General features: G+C 38.0%; 1 protein-coding gene across 4 annotated transcripts in view; it reads right to left on the bottom strand.

Moving 5' to 3' along the window:
• Nucleotides 1-21,906, bottom strand: part of HERC3 (HECT and RLD domain containing E3 ubiquitin protein ligase 3) — a 122,303-nt gene that overhangs the window by 28,090 nt on the left and 72,307 nt on the right. For all 4 annotated transcript variants that reach the window (XM_015138747.3, XM_078001758.1, XM_015138748.3 and 1 more), the window contains 10 exon segments: nt 20,829-20,905; nt 16,413-16,537; nt 14,749-14,808; nt 11,456-11,567; nt 10,861-11,050; nt 8,904-9,067; nt 8,678-8,791; nt 2,685-2,708; nt 2,503-2,592; nt 787-957 (listed from right to left, as the gene is read on the bottom strand). In XM_015138747.3, the coding sequence (XP_014994233.1) occupies nt 787-957; nt 2,503-2,592; nt 2,685-2,708; nt 8,678-8,791; nt 8,904-9,067; nt 10,861-11,050; nt 11,456-11,567; nt 14,749-14,808; nt 16,413-16,537; nt 20,829-20,905 (1,127 nt within the window).

The raw sequence follows: 21,906 nt of genomic DNA, 5'->3' as shown, positions 1-21,906 counted from the left end.
AAATGTAACACAGAAGTTCTGGGGAGAACAACCAGGCAGATTGATGTGACTGATGCTACTGATTAGGAATTTTGGAAAGGGTAAATTATCGAGCATTATTTACCCTTTATGGAGATGATCAGTTCATTTCATGCCTATTACATTTCTGAAAGTGGAACTTATAAAAAGATTAGCAATAAGGATATAGAAGTTGTCTGAGGGAAAAGATGAATGACTTTAAACAATTTCAAATAATTCACTAAGTATTTCTAGAATACCTACTGTGTACCAAGCATTATGCCAAGCCCTGGAAATATGCATGATCTATGGAGAGAGAAATTTTTTTTCATTTAATAATTTGCAGGTACTAGGTGTGCCTCTCATAATAGGCCAATAGCTTCCCAGATGATTTTACTACCTTTCCATTTTCCCATTTTACCTTCTTTCTCTTAAATCTTTGATATCCACAATCTTCCTAAATGATAGCTTAATCGTTGTAATTAGTCAAAGCTTTCGTTTTCGTTGATGTTTGCTTGTTTTTGATAGAGCTGGAACTGGTACACCAAAGACAGCAGAAGAAGACAAAGAAAGCACTCTAATCTTTCAAATAATCCACTGACATTTTTATCCAATGTTACACTGAGATGTTCTGTTTGGTGATTTGACAAAAGAAGGTGATTCAATTCTTGTAAAATGAATGAAAGAATGGCTACACCCCACAATTTGAGTAAGATCATTGCTGCTTAATCAACACTGTTTGAAGAAAAATTGCGAAGGTATTTAGAGGAATATCCTGAAGGAACTCACTTTGAGAGGCTTTTTCAAATCAATATCAGAATGAATGCTCAGCTCTCTTAGGGCATCTCCAACAAGGTTGTTCCTGCGAACGTGAAGGACCAGGAAGGGGCTTCTGGCCAGCAGAGGCTCCAGGGTGAGAAGCATGAAGACATTCTGCAGGTTGGCTCCATTGACTGCCACCTGGAATGGCACAGTCAAGAACACAGTTACTCAGAGCACACACGTGAGTTGGGAGAGCAGTCAGCTGTGCTTCTGGACTTGGGGGCACTGACTGCACCTCCATTTGGTTATTTTTTTCCCTCTTAACTTCCACAGATTTTCTAAGTTACTTACGTTTAGGCAGCACACAAGTCTTTCTAATCTGGACTCACAGAAACTAACTAAAACAGTTTATGAATCATATGATCTATAACCAGGTCCAGGAAAGTGACTTAAACCAGTTGATTAATACTAAAATAGTATCATGCTTAAAGAAACATGGTAGAAAGTGGGTAAAAACCACAACTTTCAAAATGGCAGGAAAAGAAAGCTAATAACCACTTGTTAAAGAGTTATTCTTTGAAAAATTTCATTTCTCTTGAAAACCTCTAAACTGTCAATATAACAGATACAGCAATATGAAAACAAACACATATATAGATAGATGCAGTCAGAGCTGGAAAAAGACAGACAGGCAGACAGTCAGAGAGATGGAGAGGGAAAGATAAATGAAGTTATATATCTATATCTACCAACAGTAGGAATTGGAGGATTTGAGCTGCTAATTCACAAATGTTTTTGTAGCTTGTCAAAATCAATTATACTTTATAATAAAAATGTGTATTTAAAATAAATTATTAAATAAATCTCTATAACAAGTTTTTATTCAACGAAGAATTCCCAAGTTCCATTTAATTCTCTCTCTCTGTCAGGAGTCAGCAAACTAAGGCCCCACATATCAAATCCAGCCTGTTGCCTGTTTTGCACAGCTCTCGAGCTAACAATGGTTTCTACTTTTTTTTTTTTTTCTGAGACGGAATCGTGCTCTGTCACCCAGGCTGGAGTGCGGTAGCATAATCTCGGCTCACTGAAACCTCCACATCCTGAGTTCAAGTGATTCTCTTGTCTCAGCCTCCCGAATAGCTGAGATTACAGGTGGGCACCACCACGCCCAACTAAGTTTTGTATTTTGGATAGAGACAGGGTTTTACCATGTTGGCCAGGCTGGTCTTGAACCTGACCTCAAGTGATAAGCCTGCCTCGGCCTCCCAAAGTGCTAGGATTATAGGTGTGGGCTGCGCCTGGCACGGTTTCTACATTTGTGTAATGGGTGAAGAAAATCAAACGAAGAATAATCTTTCACCACATGTAAAAATTATCTAATATGCAAATTTCAACATACATAAAGTTTTGTTGGAATATAGCCATGCTCATTCATTTATATATTGTCTATCACTGCTTTTATGCTAAAATAGAGTTGAATAGTTGTAACAGAGACCATAAGGTCCCCAAAGCTTAAAACATTTACTAAGTCGTCCTTTTGCCAATCTCTAACTACATAAATGTGTATCCACCTATGTGTGTTATATTCAACACAAATTACTGAAAAGTTTCAAACAGCTTTAAGAATTATAATGGAATTTCAACCAAATAGGAATTTCTTCTCCTATTAGAAAAAATAACAACTGAATGTCTAGAAAGGGAGAAACACATTAAAAAGAGGAAATAATTTCTAAAATATAATACCTGCATCTGTAGTTCAGCATCTGTCTGTAACATTTTGGTCTTGGCTTGGGCATCAAAGATGAAAGGGTAGGAACAAAGTGTTACAGTATCCTAGAATAAAGCACATTACTGACAGTATTATACTATTCCACAGAAAGTATAGCTGGAAAAATATAAAAGCAAATTTAAAAAGGATCATTTACCTGTATTATTGATGGTCTAGCCTTCTGTGTAAAAAAAAATAAAAAGTCTCTTACTTAAATTGTAAAACCTGAATTTTAATCCCTCCAAAAGTAAAATATAAATAACAAAACACAGAACCAACCTGACTACTGGCCATAGAACTAACACCATTTGAATGGCTGACTAAATTTTAAGGGAAAAGATGTTTTGATGGCCACAGAATGAGAAAAAAGAGCAAAAGCAATTAAAAAATATTTTTTATGACCTTTAAAGGGCATGTCACTAACTCTCCACAATTCACAGCATTAACAGAATTCTCTTTTATAAGAAATCTAATTCCAAAACAGGAGCTTTATAACCTTGACTTCACAGGTTAATTTTTGTTGGGTAAAGTGGACAATACAAATTACATTTTATTTGTTAAATGATGTTGCATCTTCCTACACACACACACACACACACACACACACAGAGAGACACACAGGCTGCTACTCTTAGGAGAAACCAAGTATTTGGAAAGAATTTCAGGTGCTTCTAAAAATGACTTTATCTAGTAAACTGTTGCTGACTCAGCACTTAGACTAGTACTCGGCCTACAGAATGCATTCCATAGATATGTGAATGCACCTGTGAATAAACTTTGGAGGGGAGTAATGGTAAAAATCCACAACCACAATGAAGGACATCTAGGAGATGAGTTATAGTTTCACTTTTTGTTAAGTTGTGTAACAAACATTAACTTAATATTAACTTCATAGAAACAAAAAAAAAATCAACAATATAGGTCACGTTGATCTGTAGCAAGAATTACCAAACACAAAACCATGGGTGTATTCTCAGAGATCTGGGAGTACTCTATATATTTCTTAATGATATCCTAAACAAAACTAGTAAAACACATTAAGTTATATTTGTTTGAATAACTGCATTGGCATCATGTTATTATTTAATTGTCCAGGTGTAGTGAGAAAAGAGAGAAGCAGTCTTGGCAGGTGGATGCTGCATCTGCACTAAGAAAAGGCCAATGCGGTCCTGGCTTGCTGCACACACATGGTTTAACAGCAGTTGAAGGAGAAAAGAGAGGTGAGTCATCCCAGCCAGATGGGCAGTGGAACTCAAGCACCAGGGCCTGACAGCATGCAGGCCACATCCACAATGCAACTGGGGTTTAGGTTCAGTAAGATATGTTTGATCATCACATAAAATCAATGAGGCTAACTGCATTTTATTGCTGTTAAAGTTTTGCTTATACTTAATTTATAAATTTGGTTTGGTTTTATAACTGTACTATATCAGGAGCATATGAATAAGCAGCATGTGCCTCCTTTTGTCCTTATGGATATTTAAATACAATAATTTAAAAGCAATTTTAATTAAAATCTACCCTGTTAACCCTTTATAACTAGGTTCTTCCAGGGATCTTGGCACATTTCTCTAGACAGAGAAATACTAATCGAAGAAACAATTCCAGTCCAGTGAGATCAGGTATGAAATCCTGCATATATCATCCAGACCAATCTTACTCACTCTCATGCCTACATATCCAATTACTTTGAAGTTAGAAATCAAAATGACTAGAAACAAAAAAACAAAACCACACCATAAAACAGCACTATACAAAAAGCTAAATCATCTTCTAGTCTAGGTACCTACAAAAGATATAAGCATCCTGGGAAAGAAAGCAGGCTTAAAACTGGTGCCAATATTCAGAATTTCCTCACCTGTTTCTCAGAAAAGATTAGTTTACGCAAAGCATTATCTGCCTATTCTCAAGGGAAAAGAAAGATCTTGAACGTGTGTTGGTCTATAAAGCAAGATAAAGATTTTAGATACTTCAAATATAAAAGTGACTGTGGAAGAAGTGATAACACAAAACAGTTCTGGCATTACAGAGTCCGAGCCTACTTAGTATTTTTAAGTACATACTGGCATTTTAGTTGGTGTAATGCAGTTATTTCAGACATCAATCAGCAGTTTTTTCTGTATTCCTTGGCTCTTTCCAGTCCCACTCCTGTTCTCTGACTCTCTCTCCCTACCCTGTAATCCCCACCCCGAGCCTCTCTGCACCCCTTAAATATCCACCTTCTGCAGCTCGTAGTCCCTCTCAGCATCCCTCACCTTACTCCTTCCCACACCCCAGAGTTGAAGGAACCCAGTTTTGGAAGCAGGTTGATCTCTCCACTGGAGAAAGGGAGGAGTTAAATTGAGGGCAGGGTCACCATTCTCTCCACTGAGAGGGATGGCTGGAAAGAAATCCAAAACTGCCTCAGTTAGGAGCCACAGCCAAAGCCAGAGAGATACTGCCCAGAGCTGGTGGTCTAGAGAAGGTCTCAGGTGAGCCAGCAAGGCAGGCAGGAAGATACGGAAGCCTTACAAAACAGAAGTGACAGCTCTAAGGAAGGCAAAGGATGGAAAGGTATTCAGTCAAAAGAAGCTGCAAATCTGTAACAAACGTCTGCTTATACATCCACAGACTTTTCATAAGTCTGTAAGTCTTTGTATTTCATATATAATAATTTAATTTCATTTTTATTCTGTGAATGCTGAATATTTTAGAAATCGTACTCACACTTGTATTTCCGTATTATATGAAATAAATCTGCATGATTTTGTGCCACTATTGCTATTCATAACCTAGAAGGATGCATATGAACTGATAAGATACATGATTATCTCCTGAGAGGCTACTTGCCTTGGACTATCCATTCCTCAAAAATGAGTTTCACAGACTTAAAACTAGTAAAGTACTAGTGGACCATATTTCAAGTCTCCCTGCCTGAAACAGGGCTGCACTGTGACCTAAGCTCATTTCTAAAGCATATGAAATAGAAGCAACGAATAAGTAAATGGAATAGAACAGAAAAATTGGGAATATCGTTTTTTTAAAATATGAAGTCAATATTTCCTAAATGTGGCTACAAGTGGGGCAGGAGGCACTACACGCACAGGTGCAGTGCTGGAGAAGAAATACAGCCTCCTCTGCCTTAGGGCCTGTCTTGTCTCACATGTGCACAATACTCATAACTGGAGACAAAACACTGTCTGGCTTTGTCTCCTTTAACACATACAGCAAGATGTCGAGCTTTATCTAGCTTTTATTTTTGAAGGATTAACATTGTGGCACTGACTTTCCCCACTTGTGCTGCCCTCTAGAGGAGCCCACCAATCACTCACTCTGTGCTATTTGGTTTTTAAGTGCAGATAAGGCAAGTTGCTGATTGAAGTAAAGGAACCACTACCACCTCTTCTTTAAAAGGAGTAAAAATCAGCCACTTTAGAATGTTCCTTCTGCACACATGTGTTAGATCCCTTTGGGAATTTTTCACTGCTGCTTCTGGGCTAAACACTCTGCAAAGGTAGACACCATATCCATACATGTTTCCACTCCCAGTGACTAGCAGGCAGACAGCACACATTAGGTGCTCAAGAAGTGCTTAGTGAAAAATAGTTATTGAGGGCTTATTATATGCTAAGTACTCTGCTAAGTAAGGTCTTTCCATGCTTTCTCACATTTAATTTCCACAATCTGTTATAATTCTTATTCACAAAAGAGGATGCTGGGCCTATAGAAATCAGGTAATTTGTCTAAGGCCACGGCCATTAGACCAGAGTTGGGAACTGAACCCAAGTCTTTTTGGCTGGAGCATGTGCTCAACAATATGCTACACAGCCTCAGCTAGTAACAAGCTAAAAATTCCAACACACCAAAAAAAATCCATTTATTATTTAAAAGTAGTTAAAATAAACAAAAATAACATATGAAATAGCTTTAGTATTTTAAGTTAAAATCCAAAATATCAAGAAATTTAAAATTCAATTTCTAATATCATTGTACCTCATACACTAGAAAAAATTCCACAAAAATCACAAAAGGTCATAGACTAATTTCATGTAATTTTCCATATTTCTTTAATAACTATTACAGTCATTGAAAAGATGAGCATCTGTTATTCAAGATCTGATATTTGTTTATCAAATGTTAAGAGAAAGGAAGTTTAAAATATTGTAAAAGTTACTTAATTATCTCTACTCAGAGACTACTGTCATAATAATCTAGATTTTAACATGAGCAACTTCTTCTTCAGGGTAAAAAAGAACTACAATTTGTTAGACTTATTTTATTCAGCATTAAGTCACAGAAAGGGTAGATTAGAAATCAGAAGAATTGACTTTTATTGCTAATGAAATTGGTGGAAAAATTGTTTAAGTTCCATTTCCTCATCTAGAAACAAAGCAGTTGGCCTAAATAATTCATCAGGCTTATTTTACCGCTCATAATGTTATTATTCGGTGAATAATTATTCATAAATTGATAAAACAGAAGGGCTTATTTTTTAATAATTCCTAAATTTGAAAGTGAAAACAGAGTTCATTACTAGCCTTCATGTTAAATTTCCCAAGTCAACCCATTTAGAACACTCTAATTCATTTATATTAAAAAGTATTTTCTTGGCCAGGCACAGTGGCTTACCCCTGTAATCCCAGCACTTTAGGATGCCAAGGCTGGTGAATCATTGAGCTCTTGAGTTCGAGACCAGCCTGGGAAACATCCCAAAAACCCCGTCTCTACAAAAAATACAAAAATTAGCCAGGCGTGATGGCACACACCTGCAGTCCCAGCTACTCGGGAGGCTGAGGTGGGAGAATGGCTTAAGCCGGGGAAGCAGAGGTTGCAATGAGCAGAGATGGTGCCACTGCACTCCAGCCTGGGTGATAAAGCCAGACCTTGTCTCAAAAAAAAAGTATTTTGTTTTCTCAGGGTAATCATAAAATCTTATTTAAAAATAAAACATTGTATGCATTTTTTAAGTCTCTAGAGAAAAAAATACAACATTGTGTCTAGCATTCATCATCCATTATTTGACAAAGAAAACAGTCCTGCTTGTTCAGTTAGATCAGCCTATTGAAATGCCTTGCTTTTGGAGACAACTGCTGACTTCCAAAAACCCCACAGGAAAAATATTGCCCTAATATTGGTGATGAACCTGCTACACTGGCAAGGACTCACCTCAAATCTGCTACCCACAAAATACAATAACCAAATTATCATTCTGTTTTCTAATCTAACTCAAATTTGCACATAGTCCACAGACGGGAGATCCTAAAGAGCCTTGCATATATCCCAAGCCAGTGTGCTATCAAAAGGAGCAGTTCCTGCCATGCCAGTGGTGGCAGGCAGGAATCCACAGGCCCCTGAATGGCATATCTAAAATGTAGTGAGACAGCTCTGGATCAGGGATGTGTGACACTTTCACACACATAATTCTCAATCAGAAGGGGCCTACAGGGTCCAGGTAGCTGACACATGATGACTGAAGTAGGCTGTCAGAAAATGATAATTACCAAATGATCCTTCCTCAATGGCAGGGATAAATTAAGCTGCAGTGGGAATTGTGGCATATACATAAGCCTCATCTAAAGAGTCACTCTTGAACTCTGGCCACTTGGTGTCATATGGGAAAGACAGGTTGTATTGCCAGATCTTCCAAGTTTCAAGGAAAGCTAAAAATTCATATTTGTATGTGTCTTGGTTTTTTTTTAAATTAGGGTTTAAAAAAATCTAACATAATAGGTACCATCTTAAGCATTTTTAAGTGTACAGTTCAGCAGTGTTAAGTATATTCACACTGGTGTACAACTGGATCTCCAAACTTTCTTATCTTGCAAAACTGAAACTATACTCATTAAATAGCAACTCTCTGTTTTCCCCTGCCTCCAGCCCCTAGCAATCACCATTCTACTTTCTGTTTCTGTGAATTTGACTACTTTAGATATTCTGATTTTTAAAAGGTGGCAACTTTTAATGTGTAACATTCTGGGTGACTACTCATTTATGACTCCTTATAACACTGATGATTACTTAAAGCACTTCCAAGTTTCTAGAATGCAAAATGCCAGCTGGATGAAGAATAGGTGAGACACTGACATCAAAGTCAAAGACATATTATAGAGCTCACACGTGCTCTTCTTATAAAAAGACTCAAGCTGTAAAATATGCTTTATGAATTCTTACCATCCCTGCTTGATGCAAGAACCACATGAGGTAGTCTTCCTGAATGTCCACGAGACTGGAAATCTCAGGAATGTAAAATGTATCATATTCCACATGCTTCACTTTAAGATTTACCTAATGAAGAACAAAATACAGACTAAAACATGGCTTCACAAAGAACATCTCACTAGGATATTTTACCCTACCATCTAATTACCCCCTCCCCACTAACACCTCCTATGCTCACCTTATATAACTTCTCCAAGAGTTTGAGAGCTGCTGTAACATAATTGTTAAACAGTACGGGAATTAAGAATGTCTTTCTTCCCCTCAGTAGATAAAGGACTGCACCTTTATAGAGGTTTACCAGCTTCATGAAATATTTCGGGCATACCTGAGACCACCAGTTATCTTTAGAAAGAAAGAAAAGACATATTTCAACATGTAATCTTGGGCAACTATTTATGTCTTCTGCCTGCCAGTTAAAAATTGCTTTGTCTAGAAGATAAACATTAGTCTAAAATGCATTTTCCCAAAACTGACTTTAAAAAGAATCCATTAAAACATTTTTGGAGAGAACAGCAGTTGTACAAGAATCCCTGGAGTTCTGGTTTTTTTTTAAAGCTGGGTCTGATTTTTTACAAAGACTCAATCTGAAGGTTAACTCACAAGTCCAATTCCAGACTACATGTGGACAAGAAACACATATTTTGGGCAGGAGTGATGCCCACTGTATTAATCCAAAAAGTATTCTTTTGTCCTAGCGCTTTCAGCCACCACTAAATCCTGAAGCAGAAATGCAAAGGATGACACACCCTAGAAGCAGCAACAATACGGCAACCATTCCCTTCCCTTTAAGAGGTATCACTAGTTGAAAAACTGCCATTTTTATTTCTCACCAAATAATGCTTTCTCATAACCAGAGAAGAAAATCATAGCACTGGCTTATATTTCATTGGAAATAAACTCAGCCATACTGAAATATTTAAAGAATGAAATAATATGTCTGAGATTTCCTTTAAAAATATTCCAACAAAAAATAAAAAGGTGGTGAGGGCAAGAGACAGATGAAATAAAATGGGCAAAATACTGACCACTGCTGAATTTGTGTGGTGACTACCTGTAGCATACTCTCTACTTTGGGGTATTCTTTTAAATATCAATAATTAGAAGTTAAAAATAAATTAAGTGTGAAATTGAATAATTATGTTCTCTTTGTAATGTCCAGTCTGGAAAAATAAAAATGAAAAAACTCTAAAACTTGAAAGTCAGGTAAGATTCCTTCTAATATTGCCACCTCTCTGTTTCACATCAACTAGAACACCTGAGAAAATGTTCCCCAAAAGGCTTTTGATCTTAAAAAAAATTAAGTACTAACATTTACTAATGCTTTCATTATTATTTCCGTTTTTATCGCTTCTACAAAGGTGGAGACAATATATAAAAGCCAGTATTCCACCTTCAGGAACACAGTCTCTTTATTCGTGGGGAGACCACACTCAAGTAACATCCCAGTCCATCTGGAACACAGAAGTTACTGAGCTGCAATGACACCTAACAAAATTTACCCGGGGGGGAAAAAGTAAAAAGCCAGGTGATAGACTTCCTGCACTTGATTAATAAAAACATTTCAGGCGCTACTCCCATGAAAGACACTCTCCAAATCACTGAGGAACGGAAGGTTTTTATCTCAGCAAAGTGTCCGGAGCCTGCAAAAATCAGTGTGGACTCAACTGTCCTAAAAAAGAAAAACAAAACAAACATTTGGTAAGTCCACACTAGGTCATTTTCTTTCTCTTCTTTTTTGGAGACCTCTGTATCACCAAAACCGCTCACTTCACTCCCACCCCCTAAATTAGACATAGGAGAAACAGAGACCAATGTACACGAATATTGAGGCCCTATTTATTATAAGCAAATGTGGTAGAAAAAAGTAGTTTCAAATTAAATGAATTACGTTTGTGAATATTATAAAATCAAGATTATTCTGGCATGAGTCATTTCAAATAATCTAAATAATGGTTTTATTTTCAACTTGAAAATAGGGTTAGCTAAAAATTAACAGCAAAGCAAAAAAGGTTTTAAGTGTTAAGGATATTAAATGGCAACAAATAGATTCTTGGATCTCAATCCACTGGAGCCAGGAGTCACACCAACAAAACAAATGAGCATAAAACCACTGATATCGAGGTTAGCAAATTTACCTAGTACTTTGCTGGGGTTTGTATCCAGCCGCAGAATGGCCATAGCCAAGGGAATAGTCAATGTTATATAATACTTGGAATCCTGGAGTAGGGGAAACTCAGGTAGTATTAAATAGATTCTCATGGCTTCAACATCTGGTGGTGAGCTTGACAACTGGGGAATCAGGCAACTTTCAAAACTGTTCAAAATCTGTATGAGAGAAAAGAGTAATGAGAAATTCAAACAAACCTGAGATCTAGTTAACTTATCTCTAAGTTCATAACCTATTTGATAGACTCTCAACTCTCATTCATTCACTATGCACTGAGAACCTACTATGAGCCCTACACTGGTCTAGGCTCTCAGTACACATCCATGAAAAGAAAAGCCAAGGATCCCTGCCAGTGCAAACTGTATATTCTAGAGGGGCACTGCCTTGGAAAGGTTTAAGCCAAAAGAAAACAAAAGGTAGGTCTAATTCCCAAAGTAAATACTTTACAAAATTAAGATTTAGAGACTTTCACTTTTTCATCTTACTCTTTTTCGCTTGAAATTGAATTCATCAATACAAAAATGCATTTTTAAGAATGCACTTTACAAATATAAGAAACATACCTGTTCTAGAATCATGGAGTGCTGAGAGTTCATTAACTTCTCAAATAACACCCTAGTTGAGTTCAGGTCAATCCCAGGGATTTTGGGACTCGTTTTAAAATGTTCATCAATTCTAAACAAACAAAATTTAAAAAGTATTTAATAAAAGAAAAACAAAGCAAACACTCTGATAGGAATTATAAACAAGTAAACAAAATACTATGTTCTTACTAATCAGATTTAAATTTGACCTGGAAGATAAGATCCACAAAAATACCGCATTTTGCATAAATCTCAAAATAATAAACCCAAAATAAAGAATATTATTATTTCACAAAGAATAAACCACACTGGAATTCCTTTTACAAGAATTTTCAAATTTTTAAATCTGTTTTCCTTCAAGTCAAAGTATAAGGACTGTCATGTCAATTTAAGGCTATCTTGAAGTTTATAAACAAAGAATTATTTCCCTGATTTCGTATTGTGTTTTTTGGTTTTCTTTTCTGTATTTGTGGCTCATTGAACTAGATGTAGATGCTGTTGCTTGGGGCAAATAACGTCCCCTGTGCAAACTGGTGCACTCATTAACAAACGACAGTAGAACCTACTTGTTGAAAACCTTTCTTACCAAAGTATTTAAAATAAAAATGATCTAGAGTAAATGCAAAGTTAATGTCTCTTATCGTTAACACAAAGGATACAATTACATTCACCCAAGGACTAATTTCATTGCTACTATTTTTAACTTTCTAGCAACTAAATCTTTTTTTAACCTTAAATAAAATCTTAGCATTTTTGAGACTTAGAGAATATCTCATATATCCCGCTCTTGAACCTACCACATCTGTTAATTTACAAAAGAGCTATCTATTTGCAAAGCAGCCTTCTGTTTTTGAGTAATGGACACATTCGGATGATTTGAATACACTCTGACTGCAATGTTATAATTTTTGAAAACAAAAAAGAGTTTCTAACATTTTAAAAAATCGTAATTATATGTATTGAAACCCCTATGGTCACATGAAGATAAATTGCTTGTACTTTGTTGGGTCTTTCGTTGTTGTTGTTATTATTTTTAAAATAAATCTGCCCAAAATATACAAATGAATTCTGGTTTCCGGTATATAATTTTCCATATGCTTACAGATACTTTTTGTTATGCTATTGAGAAAACAAAAACAAAATGTTTTGTCTATACATATTCATTGCTTTGTAAAACTGGTCTTCATTTTGATTGTTTTCCTGTGATGCATCCTATGTAAACTACAGGAGTAGACTTTCTGAAATGTCAGTTTGAAAAAAAATAAAAGGCTTTCTCCACAACTCTATACGAAATCTGTGATACTAAGGGTGAACAACCTAACAAGTCTGGCCAAGAGCCCTTCCCAAATGTCATGAAAGCTATCCATCTAGAACAAGGTTTCTCAACCTTGGTACTATTGACTTTTGGGGCCAGAGGATTCTTTGCTGGGCAGGTGGGAATGAAGGATGTTTAGCAGCATCCCTGGGTTCTACCCACTAGATGCCAATAGCAAGTCCCTCCCCATTGCACCAACCAAAAACGTCACCAGAAACTGCCAAATGTCCTTTGGGGAACAAAATCAACCTGGCTGAGAACCCCTGTTCCGGAAGGCCAACATCAGCATAATCCAGAATATCTTTCCCTGGAGGAAAAAACTAATTACTAAATATGAAATGAATTGTGTGAGCTCATTCCAGCTGCCTTAATTATAAAAGTAAATGACTTTATAATCTCTAAATGTAACCAAAGAGAGTTTCTGAAGTGACCTCCTGCAACCCAGTTAGGGACCCACAGTGAGGGGGCAATGATGGTTGAATTTAGGAGTCAACATGACTAGATTAAGGAATACCCAGGTAGCTGTTAAAGTATTATTTCTGGGTATGTCTGGGTCAGTTTTCTGTAAGAGATGGGCACTGAATTAGCGACTAAGCAAAGAAAATCCATCCTCATCCAGTGTGGGTAGGTACTACCCAGTCAGCTGAAAGCCCAGACAGAACAAAAAGGCAGGGCAAAGACAAATTCTTTCTCTCTCTCTTCTGGAACTAGGACATCCTTCTTCTCCTGCCCTTGTACATCAGAACTCCAGGTTCTGTGGTCTTTGCACTCCAATACTTACACCAGGAGCCCCCACCCATTTCTCAGGCCTTCAGCCTCAGACTGAGAGTTACACCATCAGCTTCCCTGGTTCTCAGGCCTTTGGACTTGTACTAAGCCATGATGCTGGCTCGCCTGGTTCTCCAGATTACAGATGCCTATGGCAGGATCTCTCAACCTCCATAATCAGGTGAACCAGTTCCCGTAGTAAATCCCCTCTCTCTCTCTCTCTCTCTCTAGATAGACAGATACATCCATCTATCTATTTATCTCTCTCCTATTTGTTCCATTTCTCTGAAGAATCTTGACTAACACAGGGATCGAGGGGTAGGGGTGGGATTCACACACAGAAATGAAGTCTAATTCATCTTGAGATCTCATTAGCCTGGTCACTGGCAGAAAAGGACTGAGAAATAATTAGGACTTGGGATCACCAAAGATCCAAACCCATGGTAAGACCCTTTTGCTGCATCAGGTTCCTGAGGGAGATATTTGCAGAAGGGGTAAGACAAAGAAAATAAACATTCTATTTACTACTGGGGAGTTCAACCTCAAATATAATTCTCTGGTGAGCTGGGCTGGACCTAAATCCAAGGATCCCATGAAGCCTCCTTAGAATTACTCCCTAAATTCACTCCTTTTGAGAGAAAAAAATTAAAAATAATAATAAAAATTTTAAAACTATGGGAAAGCAAACCAAAGAAATCAAGAAGATTATATGAGGAACTAAGAATTTAAAATTATGACACATCTTAGAATACTCTGAAAATCTTACCGAAAGAGATACAGTCTCTCTTGGTAATCTGCTTTTCTGCCATTCAGGTATGAATCAGCATTGCTCTTCCTCATAATGGTAATGAGATGTCCTCTCATTACCATTATTAGGCATTCCAATTTTTGTGCAAAGCATCAGCTTACCCATTAAATTAAGGCCAGCCACCATCAAAGAGAAGAAGAGTCTTTCACAGCCTTTGCCGAGTAAGTATTTGCATCATATGTGGGGTTTTAATAAACTTTTTTTAAAAAGAGGGGGTCTCACTATGTTGTCCAGGCTGTAGTTTAGTGGCTATTCACAGGCATCATCATAGCATCCTAAAGCTCCAAACTCCTAAACTCAAGCAGTCTTCCTGTGTCAGCCTTCCAAGTAGCTGAGACTACAGGTACACATGAGAGTTTTTAAAGGCTCTAAGTCACTTACTTTTTTTCAAGAAAACTTCCATTCCAACAGGCTGCAGAAGATAATATCTGAACAACACCACTGCTCAAAAAAAAGAAGGGTGGGGGAAGCCTTTAATAATTACAAATAAATGGTTATTTAAGCATCAACAATAATCATTTACTCTAGGATTTCATTAATAGCAGTTCTTTCTTAGTCAGCTGAAGCTTTCGAAAATGTGCATTTGCTTTAGAAAAACAGGATGTCACATCTCAAAAGGAAGAAGAACTTAAGTTTTCCATGTTAGGAAAAAAAAAATATCAAAGCTCCTGAAAGAACACCTCTTGTCCCAAGAATGTTCTTGAACATTTTCCTACCACCAAGCATCTAAGAAGTGCCCTATCTAAACTCCAAAGAGAAACACAGAATAAAACCAAAAAAGAGAAACCAAGTTGTTACTTCCCAAACACAGAAATTATCTTTGCAAATTAATACTTGAAAAATTACTTCTATTTTGCCGCATATCTGAGATGGAAATTAAAAAATAAGCGAAACAAGCACTTATTCCCATTACCTTCTATTATACAGGCTCTGGGGAAACAGCTAATTCTGAGGACCCAAAATGAAACTGGACATCAGGAATCCTGGGCCTTTCCATTCAGTGCAAGGAAAAGGGAAAGAATAACACAAATATATGCCTGGGGAGGGGATTACAGTAGTTTCTGTTAACCACATAATTAGATCAGGAAAGATCTTTAAAGATCATTTCTTCCATCCATTCATTTTATAAATAAGAAAACAGACAACTAATGGTAAAATGTCACAGTTTCCCTTGCTGGACCCCAGCTAGCCCACATCTCCTCTCCCCTGCTACCCTTCCAGCCTGAGCTCCTTGGCAGAGCCATCCTATGGTGAGGGATTCTGAAGACTGCCACAGAGCTGCTCTAGGGTGTTCCTAATGCTCTCTTGCTCAAAAAATTACTAGCTCAAGTGCCTCAAAGTTTAGAGTCCTGGTCATATGGCCCACTACAATCTATGTCATAATGCAGGAACCATTATGTACGTTTCTGGGGATAACCACAACTTAGTGCACAGAGCTTGATTTACTCTTCCCAAGAATCAGACTGCAGAAAAAAGTGGAGAGGCTGACGAAAGCCAATGAAAACGTGTAAAAATGTGCAAAGGAAAATTATCCTTTAAATTTAATAAAAGGTCTCAATCCTACTTATTTTTTTTTCTACCTGACTCTGAATTACCATCTCAATCATTTTGAATAGGAAATTGCTAAAAATTATTAAGATTAGGTAAGATAACAGCTGTCTCAGATTTGGGATGTTTTGGAACATGCATACACTAAAACCCATGGGAGTTACACAACCAGAACGCTAAGCTCTCTTAGCAGAATCACCAACTCAGGCCTTCATCAGTCAGGATTTTTAAGATATTACAATGAACTAGGCAGGTTGAGGCATATACTGTGTGTAAGAATTGGGGATCCACCCATTATGTTATTTGGGGCTAAGAAGATCAACCCTGAAATAGTAACCAAAAACAAAACAAAACAAAACAAAAAAACCACAATTCCCTAAAATGCAAAACCCCATTTACATTCACAGTATCAATATGCAAGTAGGGAAAATCACACTAAACTAAGAAGTTAAGACATACTTTGTAGAAAAAAAAAATGAAGACAAGCAGCCACATACTTGATTGTATTTGCATTGTTGTGTTCTGAGAGTTTTTGTCTCCAAACCGCTATGGTTTCATCATTTATTAAACTGGTATAATGTGCTTGGTTCATAGTCCTGAAGTCAACAGCAGGAGAAGAATTCTGGAGAATTAAATGTAACAGTAAAAAGAAGAAATTACGTAGCATGGATCTTGTCTCCTCTCCTTTCTCCCACATATTCTCCATTTTATGTTTCACTTATGATCTAAATGTTGTGGTGTGCCGCCCAGATCCCCTCCACCCTTCAGAATGGAGGCTCCTGACAGATCCCAGCTGGGCTGCTGTCCAGGACTTGGCGTTGACTGTTGCTTCACTATCACATCCAATGGCAGGTAGAGGCATGGTGCAAAAGTCCAGTCCCCGGCCGGGCGCGGTGGCTCAAGCCTGTAATCCCAGCACTTTGGGAGGCCGAGACGGGCGGATCACGAGGTCAGGAGATCGAGACCATCCTGGCTAACACGGTGAAACCCCGTCTCTACTAAAAATACAAGAAAATTAGCCGGGCGAGGTGGCCGGCGCCTGTAGTCCCAGCTACTAGGGAGGCTGAGGCAGGAGAATGGCGGGAACCCAGGGGGGCGGAGCTTGCAGTGAGCCGAGATCGCGCTACTGCACTCCAGCCTGGGGCACAGAGCAAGACTCCGTCTCAAAAAAAAAAAAAAAAAAAAAAAAAGTCCAGTCCCCTTGCCTCAACTCAGGACTGGCTGAAGGACCTCACAACTTCAGTGCTCCTCATGGGACTGGCTGAGGCCCCTGTTACAACTGATCTGCATTTCAGCCCCTCCCTCTGCCCAATCCCGCCTCCTTCATCCCTCAGTAGATGTTCTTCTAGAGGGCACTCTCCCAAAAACCTTTGAGTCTCGGGTCTATTTTCCGGAGAAATCAACTCAGTACAACTTTCCCAGCCCTCTTTCCCCTTTGCTTTGAATCACTGTAACAGCAGGTTTTTAAGGTATTAGTCACCTGCCATAAATGTCCTCCAAACTTCAACAAAATGTATTACAAAAGAGTCAGAGTTCAGTTATAATCTATATGACAAATAACCTATAAAAACAATGACTCTTAATTTCTTGCTTCAAGTATATAGCTATTATAAGAAAAATGGCAGAAAAAGATGTCAATAATGTATGTCCTTGAAAATTCCAAATGCTGCCCAACACTGTGCATCTTTTATTCAGTGAGATTAAAGAAAAAAATAATAATAAGCACTTTCCTTTTCTAAAATTGCTTGTTTTCAACTTATTTTCCCCAAACCTTGTTCTTGATCGAAAACTAAGAAAAAGTTGATGGTGCTTTATACTCCTTGTCTCCAGTTAAGAGGAAAAAGGTAATATTAAAGCACTCATTCATCAGCTCATGAGATCATTTTTTCTCCTTTGTACCTACACATAAAAACAAAACTTTCAAAGTAAATTTTCTTGGTTACTTTCCCATAGCTTCAAGTTAAGGTATCATTATGGGAGGAAGGAGTAGAGCATGTAATAAAACAGATGCCTGACAAAGTTTGTGATCATCTGGTTATTGATAACTATTCTACTAAAATGGCCACAGATATCTATGGAGAGAACAAAAATCATTTTGAAGTACATACAAGGAAGTCATAATCCAAAGCAGATGCTGGAGTACACACACAGATTGTCTTTCTACCTCATTTTAAAACCATTGTTGTTGTGTAAATTTTATTTATTTCCTCCATTCAAAGGGGCAGCTGAACATCAATTCTAACACAAACCTACAAAAAAATAGACTTGGAACTAGTTTCTCAATCCTCATCATATGTCCAATAAACCAGAGAAGCACAAGTTCAGAATCACTTAAAGAACCAAGAAAAAATATCATTCTTCCTGTCTTTAATACATACAGGCAAAAAAGGAAAAATTGCTCTTAGGTCAGTGTTTCTCAACTTTGGCTGGACTTTGGATCACCATGGGAATGTTCGATAATCCTGATGACCAAGTCATACTCCAGACCAATTAAATCAGAATCTCTAGAGGCATCAGTATTTTGTAGAGCTCCCAGGTGATTCCAGTAGGCAGCCAAGGTTAAGAATCACTGTTCCAGGAAAAAGATTATGAGATAGACACACACACACACACACACACACACACACACACACAATTGTAACAATCCCAACCACATTCCCTCTTCAACTCTATCCAGGGAACAAAATGAAAGGAAAAGGAGATGCTGTGGTTTACATTCACTAAATTCCCAAGACCTAGAATCAATGCAGCAAAGGGGTATCTGACTATAACTCCTTCCCTCCCTTCTTTCACCTAAGGCCTGGCAATAATGAATGAGTCAGCCTTTTATAAAAATAGAGGCTATGGCCGGGCGTGGTGGATCACGCCTGTAATCCTAGCACTTTAGGAGGCTGAGAAGGGCAGATCACTTGAGGTCAGGAGTTCAAAACCAGCCTGGCCAACATAGTGAAACCCGTCTCTACTGAAAATACATAAAAATTACCCAGGCGTGGTGGTGGACGCCTGTAATCCCAGCTACTCGGGAGGCTGAGGCAGGAGAATCACTTGAACCCAGGAGGCGGAGGTTGCAGTGAGCCAGGATGATGGCATTGCACCCCAGCCTGGGTGACAGAGTGAGACTCTGTCTCAAAAACAAAACAAAACAAAACAACAAAAAACAGAGGCTGTAACTATACAGGTGCTTTTTCTTGGTTCTTTAAGTGATATGGTAACAGGGTAAATATACGATTTGATTGGCCTCTGTATCTAAATAATCATCTCTGGTTAATAGTTTAAGTAAATGTGTATAGGTTTCAGTTTCTCTGAACTCATCAAAGTTATTCTCTGTCCAGCTTTTTAAGAGTAACATCTTCTTAAGTAATGTTTACTTTCCTTTTTCTTTTTTTTGTGATCTTATGCTATGGGTACCTCTCCCTCTTTCCAGTTGTTTAAACTTTAACCTGTCCTGTCTCTCTAATAGTATGCTACTTCACTTCCTTCTCATCAGCGTGTTGTTTTCCAGGCCCAACAGTGTTAATTACAATAATAAAAATCAGTTACATATATCAGATACTGTATTTATAAAAGAAAACTAAGTTTCATGTTAAATTTCACAGGAAAACTAAAGTTGGATACTATTACTCAAGTCAGTTACTAGGGGAAATAAATACTTAAAACTCTACTACCTATTGACAAAAACTGATTATCTTCCACAAAGTCAGTGCCTTTTGTATTTTGTTATATTGACATCTTGAAGAAACAAAGAATAACCTCAGCTTTCCTCAGGATTTCTCTCTAACACACACTCTGAGGCTGTGTCTAAAATAAACTGCTGCTAAGGCAGCAGTTCCAAATCACGCCAGATGGCAGCACTAAGCCACCTTCTTCAGGCACCTGACCTGGAAAATAGCTCATCATCAGCTTTAGCTGTCCAGCCTGCAGCCTCAGGCTCCACCAGGACCTTTTCCAACAGAATCATAGAACCAGAGTGACTACAAGGCAAAAACTTTGTGTACTTAAAGATAGCTAAGTATCAAACTAATAGAGAAAGTTTCCAAGACTGAAAGAGCCCCTGGTTTCCATAGTTGTTCATTTTCTTCCTGGTCAATTCTGACTCCTTTATCATCACTAACAGCCCCTTTCTTGCTCCTCCAGGAGAGCATAAGCATCCATGCACCACTCAGAGCTGGTCCTGTTGAAATGCTTGCTGAATAAAAGCAGGAAGGGTGGGGAAGGAAAAGAGAAGACAGGAAAGAAAACACAGGGGAAGGAGTGCAGCACTGACAACAAATCTGCGCAGCTGTTTTCAGACTGAATTCCCCCAGCAAGGAAGAGTGGAAGGAATTCGAACCCTGTCACAGAGTCCTGGATCCACACTCTACCTTCAAGCAGAAAGACAATGTCCCACTGTCTTTATCCACTACAGTGATGCGGGAGACAATAGGAGGGAAATTTTGGTGTCACGTCATGAGCAGATTATAAATAACAAAATATATCTGAAAATTGTGGTATCTCTTACATATATATATATACACACACACACACTCAATCACATCAAACAAAGAAACCCACCAAGTTCTCAAATACCTAGCATTTGTTGCCACTTAACCGGGAAGAAAAGAAATGGAAAATCAAATAATGCCAAAGTAAGTACAAACTCCCTAGGCATCCTTTACAGTGTTTCTGGAACAAGTACAAATATAAATAAATAATTTCAAATTATAAATTAGAACTCCATAGTACCAGGAGAACTGTTGGCACTTCAAGGGAGCCAAATGGAGACAACTTCTTCCAGATTTAGTTTGTTTATTTTAGAAATAAGATTGGTAGAAACAAAGAGTAACACTGCTCTTTATGTTGCAATTACTTGTTAAAACAAATATTGGTTCACCATTATTCCTCCCTGGAAATAAAAGTCACAAGAAAAATTTTACCTCATATTTGGAGCAAAGTACAAAAGTTTGGTCTCCTCCAGAGAAGATCTGCTTAACGATATGATATTTAAAGCGATCTGTCAAAAAAAATTCCGAAAGCATATTTTTCAATAATTGAAGTTTCTCCTCGATCCCCTTTTCTACTGTTGCAGAATACGCTTCAGAGTGGGTACCTATCCATTTTAATTGTGTCACAGAAGTAAGAAATCTTCTCCCCTGGCTCACTGCCTAGGACTGTTTCTACTTCAACTAAAAATAAATATATAAAATGGTATCCTCCACTCTAACTCTTCTTCTGCCCCTCCCCAACTGCCAGCGAATCCTGACCTCGTTTCTCTTTTTCATTCTAACTCTGGCATGCCACTGACCTGAAATCTGAAATGGGCACTATTCTTTACGGTAACAATTTAGCATATGAGTGTGGTGGACCCACGCCCCTTCAGGATGAATCTTGCCGTGGAAGGACCTCCATTTCCTGCTCCCTGCTTCACCTCCCATTACACTGTGTCCATGGCGACAGTCTCCTACTACCACGTTGCCTTTATTTCTGATACACCACACTATTTCACATCTTGGTGCCTCCTCCCTCTGCTGTCCCTGGCACACGGGATTCTCCATGAATGTGCCCACCAGGAGCATAACCTGAATGTGCTTCTGGAGCTGCACCTTGGTGGTGCTCACACCAACTCCCTCACAGTCTTCTATACCTGGCTAACTCTAAATCATCCTTCGAGGCACAGCTCAAACTTCCTCTAACCACAATACTCCTCTATGCCTTCCTCTGTGCTCCCACATTACCAAGAGGGTTCCTAAAACCATGTCATTTACATAACTGACATTTACCTGCTTATGTTATAAAATCATTTTGGCAAACATCCAAGCACAAATTTAGGACCATGGAAGTCAGGTTATAATTCAACTTCAAAAATTTGCGGTTTCAAAATAACCAAAAAATACCTGAGTTGGTAAACTTCCTAAATAAATGTATTCCACGTGTGAGTACAATGTCTTGGAGAAAAGAATTTACAACAGAGAAGAGGACACAAAGCCAGTCTTTTGCTTTTGGGAACATCATCCA

The sequence above is a fragment of the Macaca mulatta genome, chromosome 5, assembly GCF_049350105.2.
Source record: "Macaca mulatta isolate MMU2019108-1 chromosome 5, T2T-MMU8v2.0, whole genome shotgun sequence".
Classification (NCBI taxonomy): domain Eukaryota; kingdom Metazoa; phylum Chordata; class Mammalia; order Primates; family Cercopithecidae; genus Macaca; species Macaca mulatta.
Note: the sequence above shows the minus strand (reverse complement) of the source record. Positions and strands in the feature narration are given on the sequence as shown.